This window comes from Carlito syrichta, unplaced genomic scaffold (genome assembly GCF_000164805.1).
Source record: "Carlito syrichta isolate Samal-C Ts95f unplaced genomic scaffold, Tarsius_syrichta-2.0.1 Scaffold130423, whole genome shotgun sequence".
In the NCBI taxonomy this organism is placed as follows: domain Eukaryota; kingdom Metazoa; phylum Chordata; class Mammalia; order Primates; family Tarsiidae; genus Carlito; species Carlito syrichta.
The window spans coordinates 31,538-44,537 of NW_007074519.1; the positions used below are offsets into that span (position 1 = coordinate 31,538).

General features: G+C 46.5%; 1 protein-coding gene across 1 annotated transcript in view; it reads right to left on the reverse strand.

Moving 5' to 3' along the window:
• Positions 1-616: 616 nt before the first annotated feature.
• LOC103250417 (SUMO-activating enzyme subunit 1) overlaps positions 617-13,000 on the reverse strand; it is a 27,740-nt gene continuing 15,356 nt past the window's right edge. The window contains exons 4-5 of the mRNA XM_008049000.2: positions 764-869; positions 617-657 (exon numbers count right to left, since the gene is read on the reverse strand). Coding sequence (XP_008047191.2) covers positions 617-657; positions 764-869 — 147 coding nt within the window. The remainder of the gene's footprint in view (positions 658-763; positions 870-13,000) is intronic.

Below are 13,000 nucleotides of genomic sequence, written 5' to 3' on the forward strand. Positions count from 1 at the left end.
GCAAGAGGATTGCCTGAGCCCACAGGTTTGAGACCAGCCTGGGCAACTTGGTAAGACCTTGTCTCTACAATAAATCAAAAAATTAGCTGGGTATGGTGGTGTGTGACTGTAATTCCAGCTACTTGGAAGGCTGAGGTAGAAGGACTGCCTGGGTGAGAGCATGCCACTGTACTCTAACCTCGGCAATAGTGAGACTCTGACTCAAAAAAAAAAAAAAGAGGGAGAGTTCAAGGCTGCAGTGAGTTGTGACTATGCCACTGTACTCCAGCCTGGGTGACAGAGTGAGACTTTGACCCTAAATATAAATAAATACATAATGTTTTAGAAGCTAAAAGTGCCAGGCACAGGAAGAACACTGAGAAGCCAACCCATACTTAGCTAACTTCCTGCTGAGTACCGGCAAGGATGGACTGAAAAGTAGCTCATTCATAGCGAAGGAGGGAAGTCCCACTTTCATGAGAGTGACTCTGGCCTACAGGCCAAGAAAGAATTCTAAAGAGGGAAAACGTGGTGAAGAGAAGTTGCTTGATTCATGACACTAGTTAGTGTCTTAGGTTCAACTTTAGAAGGCAGGTCATTTCAACAAATAAAAGCTGAAGTCACTTGAATCCAAAATTCAGTGACAGGTCTCAGAGCCCTGCCTTTCTCGGATGGTCACTGAGAACAGAGAGAGAGAATCACAAAACCACGAGGACTCTGCAGTCACACCTGCAGAAGTAAGAGCCGGAAGCCCTCCCTAGGGAAGCTTCGCTTTGACTCTCACCTTGAAGGAGAAAGTAGTCAGGAGTTGTGCGCTTCAGAGTGGCCTTGGCTTTCTCACTGCTCCAGTCCACCTCCAATGCTTCTTTCACAGGGCAAAAAACCACCTTCTGTTGAAAAAAGGTAGAACGGCTTAGGAGCTAACAGGCTTTATGTCACAACACAGTAGCTCTCCATCTCAGAGAAATTTCATTATTTAAAGTTCACTGATCACTAAAACAGGCCAGCATCCATACAAATTCAAGATACACTTGGTGAATACTTACTGTGTGTTCCTCTGGGGACCGGGGACAGTGATTGACAGCATGTACTCCCTGCACTGAAGGAAGACAGAGCCAAACTCCTAAAGACCTGGCTCCATTCTGGTTCTTTAACTCTGGATGTATTTATTTTTATTTTTTTGAGTAGGGAGTCTCTGTAATGCAGGCTGGAGCACAGTGACAGGCTAATGGCTCACTGCAGCCTCAACCTCCTGGGCTCAGGTGATCCTTCCAGACTACAGGTGTGTACCACCATGCCTGGTTTACTTTATTTTTTGCAGCAACGAGGCCTCGCTACGTCACCAAACTCCTGGGCTCAAGCAATCCTCCTGCCTTGGCCTCCCTAAATGCTGGGATTAGAGGCGCAAGCCACCGTGCCTGGCTGGCTTTACTTATGCTACAGATATTCCTGCACAAGTGAGAAACAAAAATGAATGTCTAATGATATTCAATAAAACATACCTTGTAACAGTAAACAAAGACAAAAAATAAGCATTTCTCAGTAGAGAAATGGTTTAACAATGATGACAGATGACAGCAACAGGCAATGGCAAGAAAAACGATAAGGGGAATGGGGTAAAAGCTCCAGGTTGAGGAAACAGAGACAGCATTTGTAAAAGCCCTATGGTAGAAAGAAGTATGGTTCCAACCTATGAAGCTAAGCCTGATTATCCTGAATAATGCAATGACGTGTATTTTACTTTAATACAATTTGTGGTCTAAGTTTGTATAATACATAGAAATTACTTGTGCCCCCTTCCCAAAAACAGGAGACAAAGAATATAGTTTTCCTTTCCCTTTTGTGAATAATCCAGTTCAAAAGTCATTTGCTGGAAAAGGCAGGGCAAGGAGCGTGTGCGTGGAGGGGATGAGATGGGTGGCCTGGCCAGAGAGGTCAGAGCAGAGTGGGGTGAGAAGGGCACCCCAAGGGAACAGCAGGAGAGCTGACAACATCCAAAGGCTGGCTGGGTGTCGGTGGCTCAGTCTGTAATCCCAGCACTTTGGGAGGCTGAGGCAAGAGGACCGTCTGAGCCCAGGGGTTCAAGACCAGCCTGGGCAACTTGGTGAGACCTTGACTCTACAATAAAATAATCAGCTGGGCATGCACCTGTAATTCCAGCTACTTGGAAGATTGAAATGGAAGGATGGTCTGTGCCCAGCAGGTCGACTCTGCAGTGGCCATGAGCATGCCACTGCACTCCAGCCTGGGCGAGAGAGAGAGACTCCTACTCAAAAAAAAAAAAAAGAAAAAAAAGAAAAATGACTGATTTCAAAGCTGGGGAAGGAAGAGTATGACAGAAGCCTCAAGCAGTGTATTGTGACAGAAAGGAAGGAAGTGCTCAAAGGATGAAGGGGACGTTTCAGAAGGACACAGGAGCCAGCCAAATGGAGCTCCCACTTGAAGCAGTCAGATCTGGGACAATCTGAGGATAAAAGTAAATAATGATAGTAATAGATTATAACATTTTAAATAAACTGGAATCCATCAATCCACAGACTTAAAAGTAACTACTTAATATAAAGACTGATGAGGAATGAGATACTAAGGCATTTTCAAAGTACCTCTCCATAATATACATAGTATTCATGCATGGAGAAAGGTCACTTTTCAAAGAAGCCTGGCAGACACCGTCCTACTCAAAGGATTCAAGTTAACAGCCCTAGTAAAGGGGTATGTGGAAAGCAGGTATCAGACCACCAGATGCTTCAGGAAGCATTCATTCCGTAACATTCCTGCCAAAGATGTGGAACTGGAACCTCAACATGGGGAAACATCAGTCAAACCCAAACCAAGGGACATTTTATAAAGTAACTGGCATGTAACCTTCAAATGCTTTGAAAATCCAATGCATAGATGACCCTGAACTGGATTCTTGTGCCACTGAGGACATTATTTGAATAACTGGTAAAACCTGAATGCAGTCTGAAGATTAGACGCCAGTGATGCCCTGATGGGAATTCTCTGCTTTTAATAGTTATCTTGGGTTTATGGAGAATGCCTGGAGAAAATGCAGACGAAAATATTTGGGAGTGATGAATGTGGCATCATGCTGTACCACTTGTAAATGGCTCAGGAAAAAAGTTCACAGTATTAGCTACTTTTTATACATTTGAGATGGTATATTTAAGAAGTGTGAGCAAGTAATTTCAGACTTACAGAGGTCTGTGTCTTTCTTTCTCCCTCTCTATCTACACACCCTCCCACTCAAGATATTCAAAAAAGAAAAGAGAAAGAAGATGACAACGGTATAATTTGAGAAGCTAACTGAACCAAGATCTATCAGTAACCAAGCAGTTTACAAACCTTGCTAAGAACCAAATGAATTTGATGGATAAATGTTCAGTTGGAAGTGAAGATTCAACAGACACCGTTTGTAGGTGGCTTTCTGCCTCCTCTTTTTTTTTTTTTTTTGAGTTGGAGTCTCACTCTGTCGCCCAGACTGTACTGCAATGACCATTCCTGGCCACCGCAGCCTGGAGCTGCTGGGCTCTGGCGATCCTTCCGCCTCAGCCTTCCAAGTAGCTGGAACTACAGGTGCGCACTACCACACCCGGCTAATTTTTTGATTTATTGTAGAGATGAGGTCTCACCAAGTTGCCCAGACAGGTCTCGAACCCGTGGGCTCAGGCAATCCACTCACCTTAGCCTCCCAAGGCACGGGATTACAGGCTGAGCCACCAAGCCTGGCTTTTCTGTCTCCTCTTAACCACTCTTCAGGTTTGTATCCATTGTAAAAGCTGGTATAGAAGATATCTGTACTGCTCTCAAACCTTTTGGTCAAAGGGTGTATTTGACCAACTAAGTCACAAATGTCAGCCTATTGACATTTAATGCCTGCTAGAGACTGCAAGACTCTTCTTTCTTTTTTTTTGAGCTGGAGTTTCACTGTCGTCCAGGCTGGAATGCAGTGGCATGCTCACGGCCACTGCACCCTCAATCTGCTGGACTCAGATAATCCTTCTGCCCCAGCCTTCCAAGCAGCTGGAACTATAGGCGTGTGTCACCATGCCCAGCTAATTTTTTGATTTATTGTAGAGATGAGGTCTCGCCAAATTGCCCAGGCTGGTCTCAAACCCCTGGGCTCAGACAATCCTCTTACAAGAGGATTGCTTGAGCCCAGGAGTTCAAGAACAACCTGATCAACATAGTAAGATCCTGTCTTCACAAAAAAGAAAAAATAGCTGGACATGGTAGTGTATACCTATAGTACCAGCTATTCAGGAGGCTTAGGCAGAAGGATCACCTGAGCTCAGCAGCTATTCAGGAGGCTTAGGCAGAAGGATCGCCTGAGCTCAGCAGGTCAAGGCTGTGGTGAGCCAGCATTGTTCCACTGCACTCCAGCCACAGTGCCAGGGTGAGACACCAACTAAAAAACAGAAAACAAGTCTTAAAACACAGATCAAGTCATTGATGCAATCAGAATGAAGAAACTAAGTCCTATCGGTTTTGAGAACTACCAAGAGCTCAATTTAGTCTCTGTTATTTGCTTGACTATAAGCAACGCTTTTAAAAACCCACTGAACGAAAGGCCACTATTTGATGACGGGGATGTGGTTGTGTTTCAGGGTCTCAGTTCCAAGCTAACACCTTCAGGGCCTAGGGCAAAGAGCATACATGAAGATTCATATATCATGCCTACATGTCTAGTATAAATCACACTAACATGCCATTAAATAAAGTATATTTATGTTCTCTTGCCTTGGCAAAAATATACCTTCTTCATAACCGCCTAGAAGGGTCGCGTCAAATTTAGAATTCCCATATTCCTTGGGAATTCTTTGCCAGAACAAGGTGTACTGGAAAAGTTAGACCCCATCAGTGCTCCCTTCTCTTCCCACCTCTGGCTCTGTCCCACAATGCAAAGGGCTTTGCACTTGAGTGTAGCCACTGTCCTCCCCAAAACACCTACTCCTCAGGCCTAGGTATTCGGACACTACAACAAAGTCCACAGGCAGACCAGAGAAGACCAAAAAAACAAAAACAAAAAACTACCTGGGAAACATGAGACTGTGCAGATTTCAGGGGTCCCACGTATCCAAAGGACTGAGGGGAAAGAGACTGGGCACTGGGTGGGCACACTGCTTTCATTTCCTTAACCCAATGGAAGGAACTTCTGCATACTTGGGCCACAGACAGAGCCCCTTTTCCCTGTAAGGGCAGGACCATTGCCAGTTCTGCGTCTAATTTGTGACCTTAGACAAATTAATTCACTTCTCTTGGGCCTGTTTGTGACCAACAACTTTTAGGCACATTTCCTGGTATTTAGGGAGGAGGTCCAAGTAGCCCTGTCTGTACTGTTTTGTTTTTGCTTTTGAGACAGGGTCTCACTCGATTGCCCAGGCTGTACAGAGCGTAGAGGCCCAATCATACCTCACTGCAGCCTCAAACTCCTGGGTTCAAGCAATTTTCCTGCCTCGGTCGTCTATGTCGCTGGGACTACAGGTGTGTACCACCATGCTCAGTGGATTTTTAAAACATTTTTGTGGAGAAGGGGTCTCACTATGTTGCCCAGGCTAGTCTCTAACTCCTTGGCTTCAAATGATTCTCCCATCTTGGCTTCCCAAAGTGCTGGGATTACAGATGTGAGCCACTGTGCCCAGCTCCTGTCTGTAATTATGTACTAGTCCCTCCAGTCACAGGTGAGAGTCAGAGGTGGCCAAATGCCCCTGCCAGGTCAATCAGTTTCTCTACTGGGAACTGAGAATGTGAAAGTTGGAATACAGAGACACTGTAACCACATGGTTCTAAGACAAAAGGCCCCAAATTCCTACTGCCTCCGGGGCTCCTCAGCGACCCTTAGATGATAGTACTTATTCCGTGTTTCTGACACTCCAATTAATGCCCCATTTGGTCCAAACTACCCAAAGTCTGTGACTGTCTTTCAGAATGATTAAAAATACAACAAAACTTAACCAAGTCTGGCCTGGTACAGTGGCTCATGCCTGTAATCCTTTGGGAGACTGAGGTGAGAGGATTGCTTGAGCCCAGGAATTCGAGACCAGTTTTGGCAACACAACGAGACCTCATCTCAACAAAAAATAAAATATTAAGCCAGACGGTGGCTCATACCTATAATTCCAGTATTTTGGGAGACCAAGGCAGAAGGACTGCTTGAGCCCAGGAGATCAAGACCAGCCTGGGCAACACAGCGAGACCCTGACTTCACAAAAAAAAAAAAAAATTTAGCTGGGCATGGTGGTTTCTGCCTGTAGGTCCAGCTACTCAGGAGGCTGACATAGGAGGACTGCTGAAGCCCAATCATTGGAGGGTGTGATGGGCTGTGATTGTGCCACTGTACTCCAGCCTGGGTGACAGAGAGAGACCCTGACTCCAACAACACATAAATGAGTTAGCCAGGCATGGTTGCACGTGCCTGTGGTCCCAGCTACCTGAGAGGCTGAGGGCGGAAGGCTCACTTGAGGCCAGGAGGGTGAGGCTTTGGTGAGCCATGATCATGTCACTGCACAGAGTGAGATCGTGACTCAAAGCAACAAAAAAATAAACCAAGTCACCTAATCTGTAGTAGGAAAGAATGCAAAAGGTGGTATCACCTTACCATCTACTGGCATGGAGTTGATAAAGAGAAAATACACCTGACAGTCTTTCAGGGAACAAAGGATCCTTCTGTTGGGGAACCCCTGGCACCTGCCAGGTAGCTGTCTTTAACATCCACCCAAGTAAACACACTATAGCAAGTAACTTACATACCTCCTGCACCAGGAAGCCTGGGCAAAGGGCCCTCCCTCCAAAACAACAATCCCGGTTTTTTCGAGTCTCCCCTCATATATGTACATGGTTTGTCTTTTGCTTTTTTCACTCAATATATTTTCATAAGCACCCCTAAATATTTCCATTCACTTGGGAGAACATGATTTGACATATCTGAACCATTTTCCTCCCTTGCCTTGCCATCATGTTTTACCAGTCTGTACCACTGCAGTTGCCTATGATTCCAAATGACTCCTCTCAACCCTGTAATTTGATGGTTGATAGATTGTGTGGAGAATTCATCTTTTCTATTTACTCATGGACTTTTCAGTAAATGAAAGCAGTTTGGATCCTATCAGCCCAGGGGTGTTTACTGAAAGTCTAGTCTATTCAATGCTGTGTCTTTCACTGCGGTCCCTGCCTCAGGACATTGACACCCATTTGAGTAGAAGTCAGTCAGTCAATGCTCTTAAGGGCTTGTTACTAGTTTGAACTAGACCATCAGAATGAAATCCTTAACTCCACAACTGTCAGATGGCTAACGGGAATGGGCCAGACAGCTTAGGTAGAGAAACCAGCAGCCGAGGACAAGGAGCAGTGCACAGAGAGTACTTCGGAGGTGAAGTTTAGACATGTAAGAATACACAATTTTTTCTAAATAAATTCCATCTTTTTGGGTCTCCCCCTCCCCCCCGTATATATACAACAAAGCTGTTCCTCAGTAGCCACAGTGGACTGATTCCAGTATGGCCATGAGATAACCAAATGTGATATGGAAATGTAGGCCAGCCACAGAGACTTTCACCTGTAATACCAGCACTTTGGGAGGCCAAGGTAGGAGGACCACTTGAGCCCAGGAGTTTGAGACCAGCTTGGGCAACAGAGTGAGACCCTATCTCTACAAAAACAAAAAATTTTAGCTGGGTGTGGTGGCTTGCACCTGTATTCCCAGCTACTCGGGAGCCTAAGGTGAGAGAACTGCTTGAGCCCAGGAGTTTGGGGTTACAGTGAGCTATGATCATACCACTGCGCTCCAGCCTGGGTGACAGAGCAAGACCCCACCTCTAAAATGGCGTAGTATGTGCATATAACCTATTCACGTCCTCCCATCTGTACTTTAAATCATCACTAGAAGCCAGGCTTGGTAGCTCAGCCTGTAATCCCAGCACTTTGGGAGGCTGAAGTGAATGGATTGCCTGAGCCCGCGGGTTCGAGACCCACCTGGGCAACTTGGCGAGACCTCATCTCTACAATAAATAAAAAAAAAAATTAGCCAAGCGTGGTAGCACGTGCCTGTAGTTCCAGCTACTTGGAAGGTTGAGGCGGAAGGATCGCCGGAGCCCAGCAGCTCGAGGCTGCGGTGGCTGGGAGCAGCCACTGCACTCCAGTCTGGGTGACAGTGAGATTCCAACTCAAAAACAAAAACAAAAAATCATCATTAAGATGACTTATAATACTTAATACAAGGAGCCGGGCATGGTGGCTCAAGCCTGGCATCCCAGCACTTTGGAAGGCCGAGGCAAGAGGATTGCCTGAGCTCAGGAGTTCGAGACCAGCCTGGACAACTTGGTGAGATCTCATCTCTACAATAAATCAAAAAATTAGACAGACGTGGTGGCACATGTCTGTAGTTCCAGTTACTTGGAAGGCTGAGGTGGAAGGTTCACCTGAGCCCAGCAAGTCTAGGCTGCGGTGGCCATGAGCGTGCCACGGTACTCCAGCCTGGGTGACAAAGTGAGACGTCGACTCAAAAAAAATAAAAATAAACCACAAGGAAGATCGCAAAAAGAAACAGGAATTTATGTATTAAAAATTGTGGCTGAGCCGGGCTCGGTGGCTCAGCCTGTAATCCCGCGCCTTGTGGGGGGCGGAGGTGAGTGGATTGCCTGAGCCCGCGGGTTCAAGACCCGCCTGGGCAGCGAGACCTCATCTCTACAATAAATCAAAAAATCAGCCGGGTGTGGTAGCGCGCGCCTGTAATTCCGGCTACTCGGAAGGCTGAGGCGGAAGGGTCACCAGAGCCCAGCAGGTCGAGGCTGCAGTGGCTGCGAGCGGCCACTGCACTCCAGTCTGGGCAACAGAGTGAAAGTCCATCCCAAAAAAAAAAAAAAAATTGTGGCTGTCTTCCTGCCAGCGCCTCAGGGATGGCTTTGCAAAACAGTGACCCAGACGCCGCCAGTAAAGAAGCTAAGCCCAGAGAGAAGCGCCACCCAAGGCCCGGTGGACAAAAAGCCACAGCAGAAGCTGATGACACTCATGATGTCTGGAACAGTATATGAAGACCTGAGGTATAAGCTCTCCCGGGAGTTCCACAGAGGCCACCCTTACAATGCGCCCACAGTGAAGTTCCTGATGCCCTGCTACTACCCCAACATGATGGGTAGACACGGTGGTCGGCCTAGATAGTGGTCTGCTCTCCACCCAGAGCCTGCTAGGAGAACCGAACGCTGACACACACACTGCAAAGCTCTGGAAAAACCCCACAGTTTTCAGGAAGTATCTCCAAGAAACCTACTCAAAGAAGGTATCCAGCCAGGAGTCCTGACCTGGGCTGCCCAGCCTCTCCTGTGTCACCTTTTATTTTATCTTTTCCTTAGATGATCTATCCTTTCCTTGATCTTGAGCTGTGGTGTTATCTTTGTTTTGTTTTTTAAATTAAATGTTTGGTTGAGCCCTTGTGATTATATACTGAATAAATGTGTTTTGGGCAAGCCCCTCGGGTCCCCTCCCACTGTGGGAGCTTTTCTGTCCTCTCAACAAATCTTGCTAAGTAAATAAACAAACAAATAAATAAATGTGTTTTAGTTGAGTTTTTAAAAAATTGTATATTTATTCTTACATGTTTAAACTTCAGTCACCTTTCAAGTACTCTCCATATGACACAATACACCCATCAAGATGCTTTTTCCACTGCTCAAAAACAGTTTTTTAACTTGTCAGTTCTGATGCTTTTTAGTGCTTCTGCCGTTTTTTGTTTTACCTCTTCCACATTGGTAAAACCTTTCCCTTTGCAGATTTTTTTCAACTGGGGAAACAAAAAAAGTCACTCAGGATGAAATCAGATGATAAGGAGTGTGAAGCCCAGGGATCATGCTGCTTTGGGTCAAATGCCTTGAATCAGTCTCAAAAAACATTCACTGAAGCTGAATGCAGCTTCTCACAACACTGGCTGGTACACTAATGCTGATAGGTTCCTAGAACACTTACCTAGTAGGGGGAAGCCTGTGCTACAAGGGGCCCATCCTCCAAAAGATAATTTTGGGGTCTTTTTGGGCTCCCCTTGTATATACAGTTGTTATATTGTTTAGGGAATAATGACTAGGAAAAAGTCTATACTTATTCAGTACAGGTGCAATGTTTTTAACCCAAATATTTTCTTTTCTTTTTTTTTTTTTTTTGAGTTGGAGTCTCACTCTGTTGCCCAGGCTGGAGAGCAGTGGCCGCTCCTGGCCACCGCAGCCTCAACCTGCTGGGCTCCAGCGATCTTTCCGCCTCAGCCTTCCAAGTAGCTGGAACCACAGGCGCACGCTACCACACCCGGCTAATTTTTTTATTTATTGTAGAGATGCGGTCTCGTCAAGTTGCCCAGGCGGCTCTCGAACCCGTGGGGCTCAGGCAATCCACTCACCTCAGCCTCCTAAAGCGCAGGATTACAGGCTGAGTTACCGAGCCCGGCAACCCAAAGATTTTTCAATCAACAGATGGTTGAATTCACGAAAGTGGAACCCACTAATACAAAGAGCCAACTGTGTATATTAATATAAGTACATATGTGTAGTAATATATATTAATTAGTATCCCAATTTTGGTTTTTATTTTTTTTGGTTTTTTTGAGCTGGAGTCTCACTCTGTTGCCCAGGCTGGAGGGCAGTGGCCGCTCCCAACCACCGCAGCCTCGACCTGCTGGGCTCCGGCGATCCTTCCGCCTCAGCCTTCCAATTAGCTGAAACTACAGGCGCACACCACCATGCCTGGCTCATTTTTTGATGAGATCTCGTCAAGTTGCCCAAGTGGGTCTCGAACCCGTGGGCTCAGGCAATCCACTCACCTCAGCCTCCAAAGGCGTGGGATTACAGACTGAGACACCGAGCCCGGCAGTACCCCAATTTTGTAATGTAGACATACAGAAAAAAATACCGTCATTATTAGGTTGTACAATTCACATTTCATCAAGTTGTTCTGTATTTTCCACATGTAGAATTATGAACTTTTTTTTTTTTTTTTTTGAGTTGGAGTCTCACTCTGTCACCCAGACTGGAGTGCAGTGGCCGCTCCCGGCCACTGCAGCCTTGACCTGCTCGGCTCCAGCGATCCTTCCGCCTCAGCCTTCCAAGTAGCCGGAACTACAGGCGCGCGCTACCACACCCGGCTAGTTTTTGATTTATTATAGAGATGAGGTCTCACCAAGTTGCCCAGGCAGGTCTCGAACCTGCAGGCTCAGGCAATCCACTCACCTCAGCCTCCCAATGCGTGGGATTACAGGCTGAGCCACCAAGCCCGGCTTTTTTTTTTTTTAATCCAAGTCTTACTCTGTCACCCAGGCTGAAGTGCAGTTGCACAATCACGGCCACAGAAGCCTCAACCTACTGGGCTCAGGCCATCCTTCTGCCTCAGCCTTCCAAGTGGCTGGGTTTATAGGCATGCGCCACCACACCTGGCTAATTTTTTAACTTATTGGAGAGACAAGGTCTCTTGATGTTGCCCAGGCTCGTCTTGAACTTCTGGGCACAGGCAATCCTCTCATCTCCGCCTCCCAAAGTGCAGGGATTATAGGTATGAACCACCACACCTGGTTAAATTATGAACTTTTAGTTTTTTTTTTAAGAGACAAGGCCTCATTCTCTCATCCAGGCTGAAGTACACCGTTGTGATGATGGCTCACTGCAACCTCAAACTCCTGGGCTCAAACAATTCTCCTGCCTCAGCTTCCCAAGTAGCAGGGACTGTAGATGCATGCCACCAATCTGGCTAATTTAAAAAATTTTTTTGTAGAGATAGAGGCCACATCTATTATACTTTTCAAATCAGGCTGAACATGAGTAACAGGTGATATAGTTCTAGCTAAAAAGATATAGTTCTAGGTATAAATCTACAGTTTTCAAAGCTGTTTAGATTCTAAATTTAAACAGCTTTGAAGCTGGGCTTGGGGGCTCAGCCTGTAATCCTGCACCTTGGGAGGCTGAGATGAGTGGATTGCCTGAGCCTGCGGATTCGAGACCCACCTGGGCAACTTGGTGAGACCTCATCTCTACAATGAATGAAAAAAATTAGCCGGGTGTGGGAGCGCACGCTTGTAGTTCCAGCTACTTGGAAGGCTGAGCTGGAAGGATCGCTGGAGCCCAGCAGGTCGAGGCTGCGGTGGCCAGGAGCGGCCACTGCACTGCAGTCTGGGCGACAGAGTGAGACCCCAACTCAAACCCCCCCCCCCAAAAAAAAACACCAGCTTTGAAAACTAGATTTCTGACCAGGTATGTGGCTCACATCTGTAATTTCAGCACTTTTAGGAGGCGAAGGCAGGAGAATCGCCTTGAGGTCAGGAGTTCAAGACCAGCCTAGAAAACTCATAGTGAGAACTCATTTCTACAAAAAAAAAAAAAAAAGAAAAGTTAGCCAGATGTGGTGGTGTTCACCTGTAGTCCCAGCTACACAGGAGGCGGAGGTGGAAGGATTACCTAAACCCAGGAAAGTCTGAGGCTGCAGTGAGGCGTGATCACGCCACTGCACTCCAGCCTGAGTAAAGAGTGAAATCCTGACTCAAAAAAAAAACAAAAAAAAAAAAAAACAAATTTCTAGACCCAATTCCCAGGACATAATCAAAAACTGCAGGGCTGGCCAGGTTTGGTGGCTCAGCCTGTAATCCCAGCACTTTAGGAGGCTGAGGTGAGTGAACTGCCTGAGCCCGCGGGTTCAAGACCCGCCTGGGCAACTAGGCGAGACCTCATCTCTACAATAAATCAAAAATTAACCGAGCATGGTAGCACATGCCTGTAGTTCTGGCGACTTGGAAAGCTGTTGTGTAAAGATCGCCTGAGCCCAGCAGGTTGAGGCTGCAGTGGCCGGGAGCATGCCACTGCACTGTAGTCTGGGTGATGGAATGAGACTCCAACTCAAAAAAAAAAAATCCCAGCATTTTGGGAGGCTGAGGCGGGTGGATTGCCTGAGTCCAGGAGTTAGAGACCAGCCCGGGCAACTTGGTAAGACCTCAACTCTACAATAACTAAAAAACTAGCTGGGCATGGTAGCGCATGCCTGTAGTTCTGGCTACTTGGTT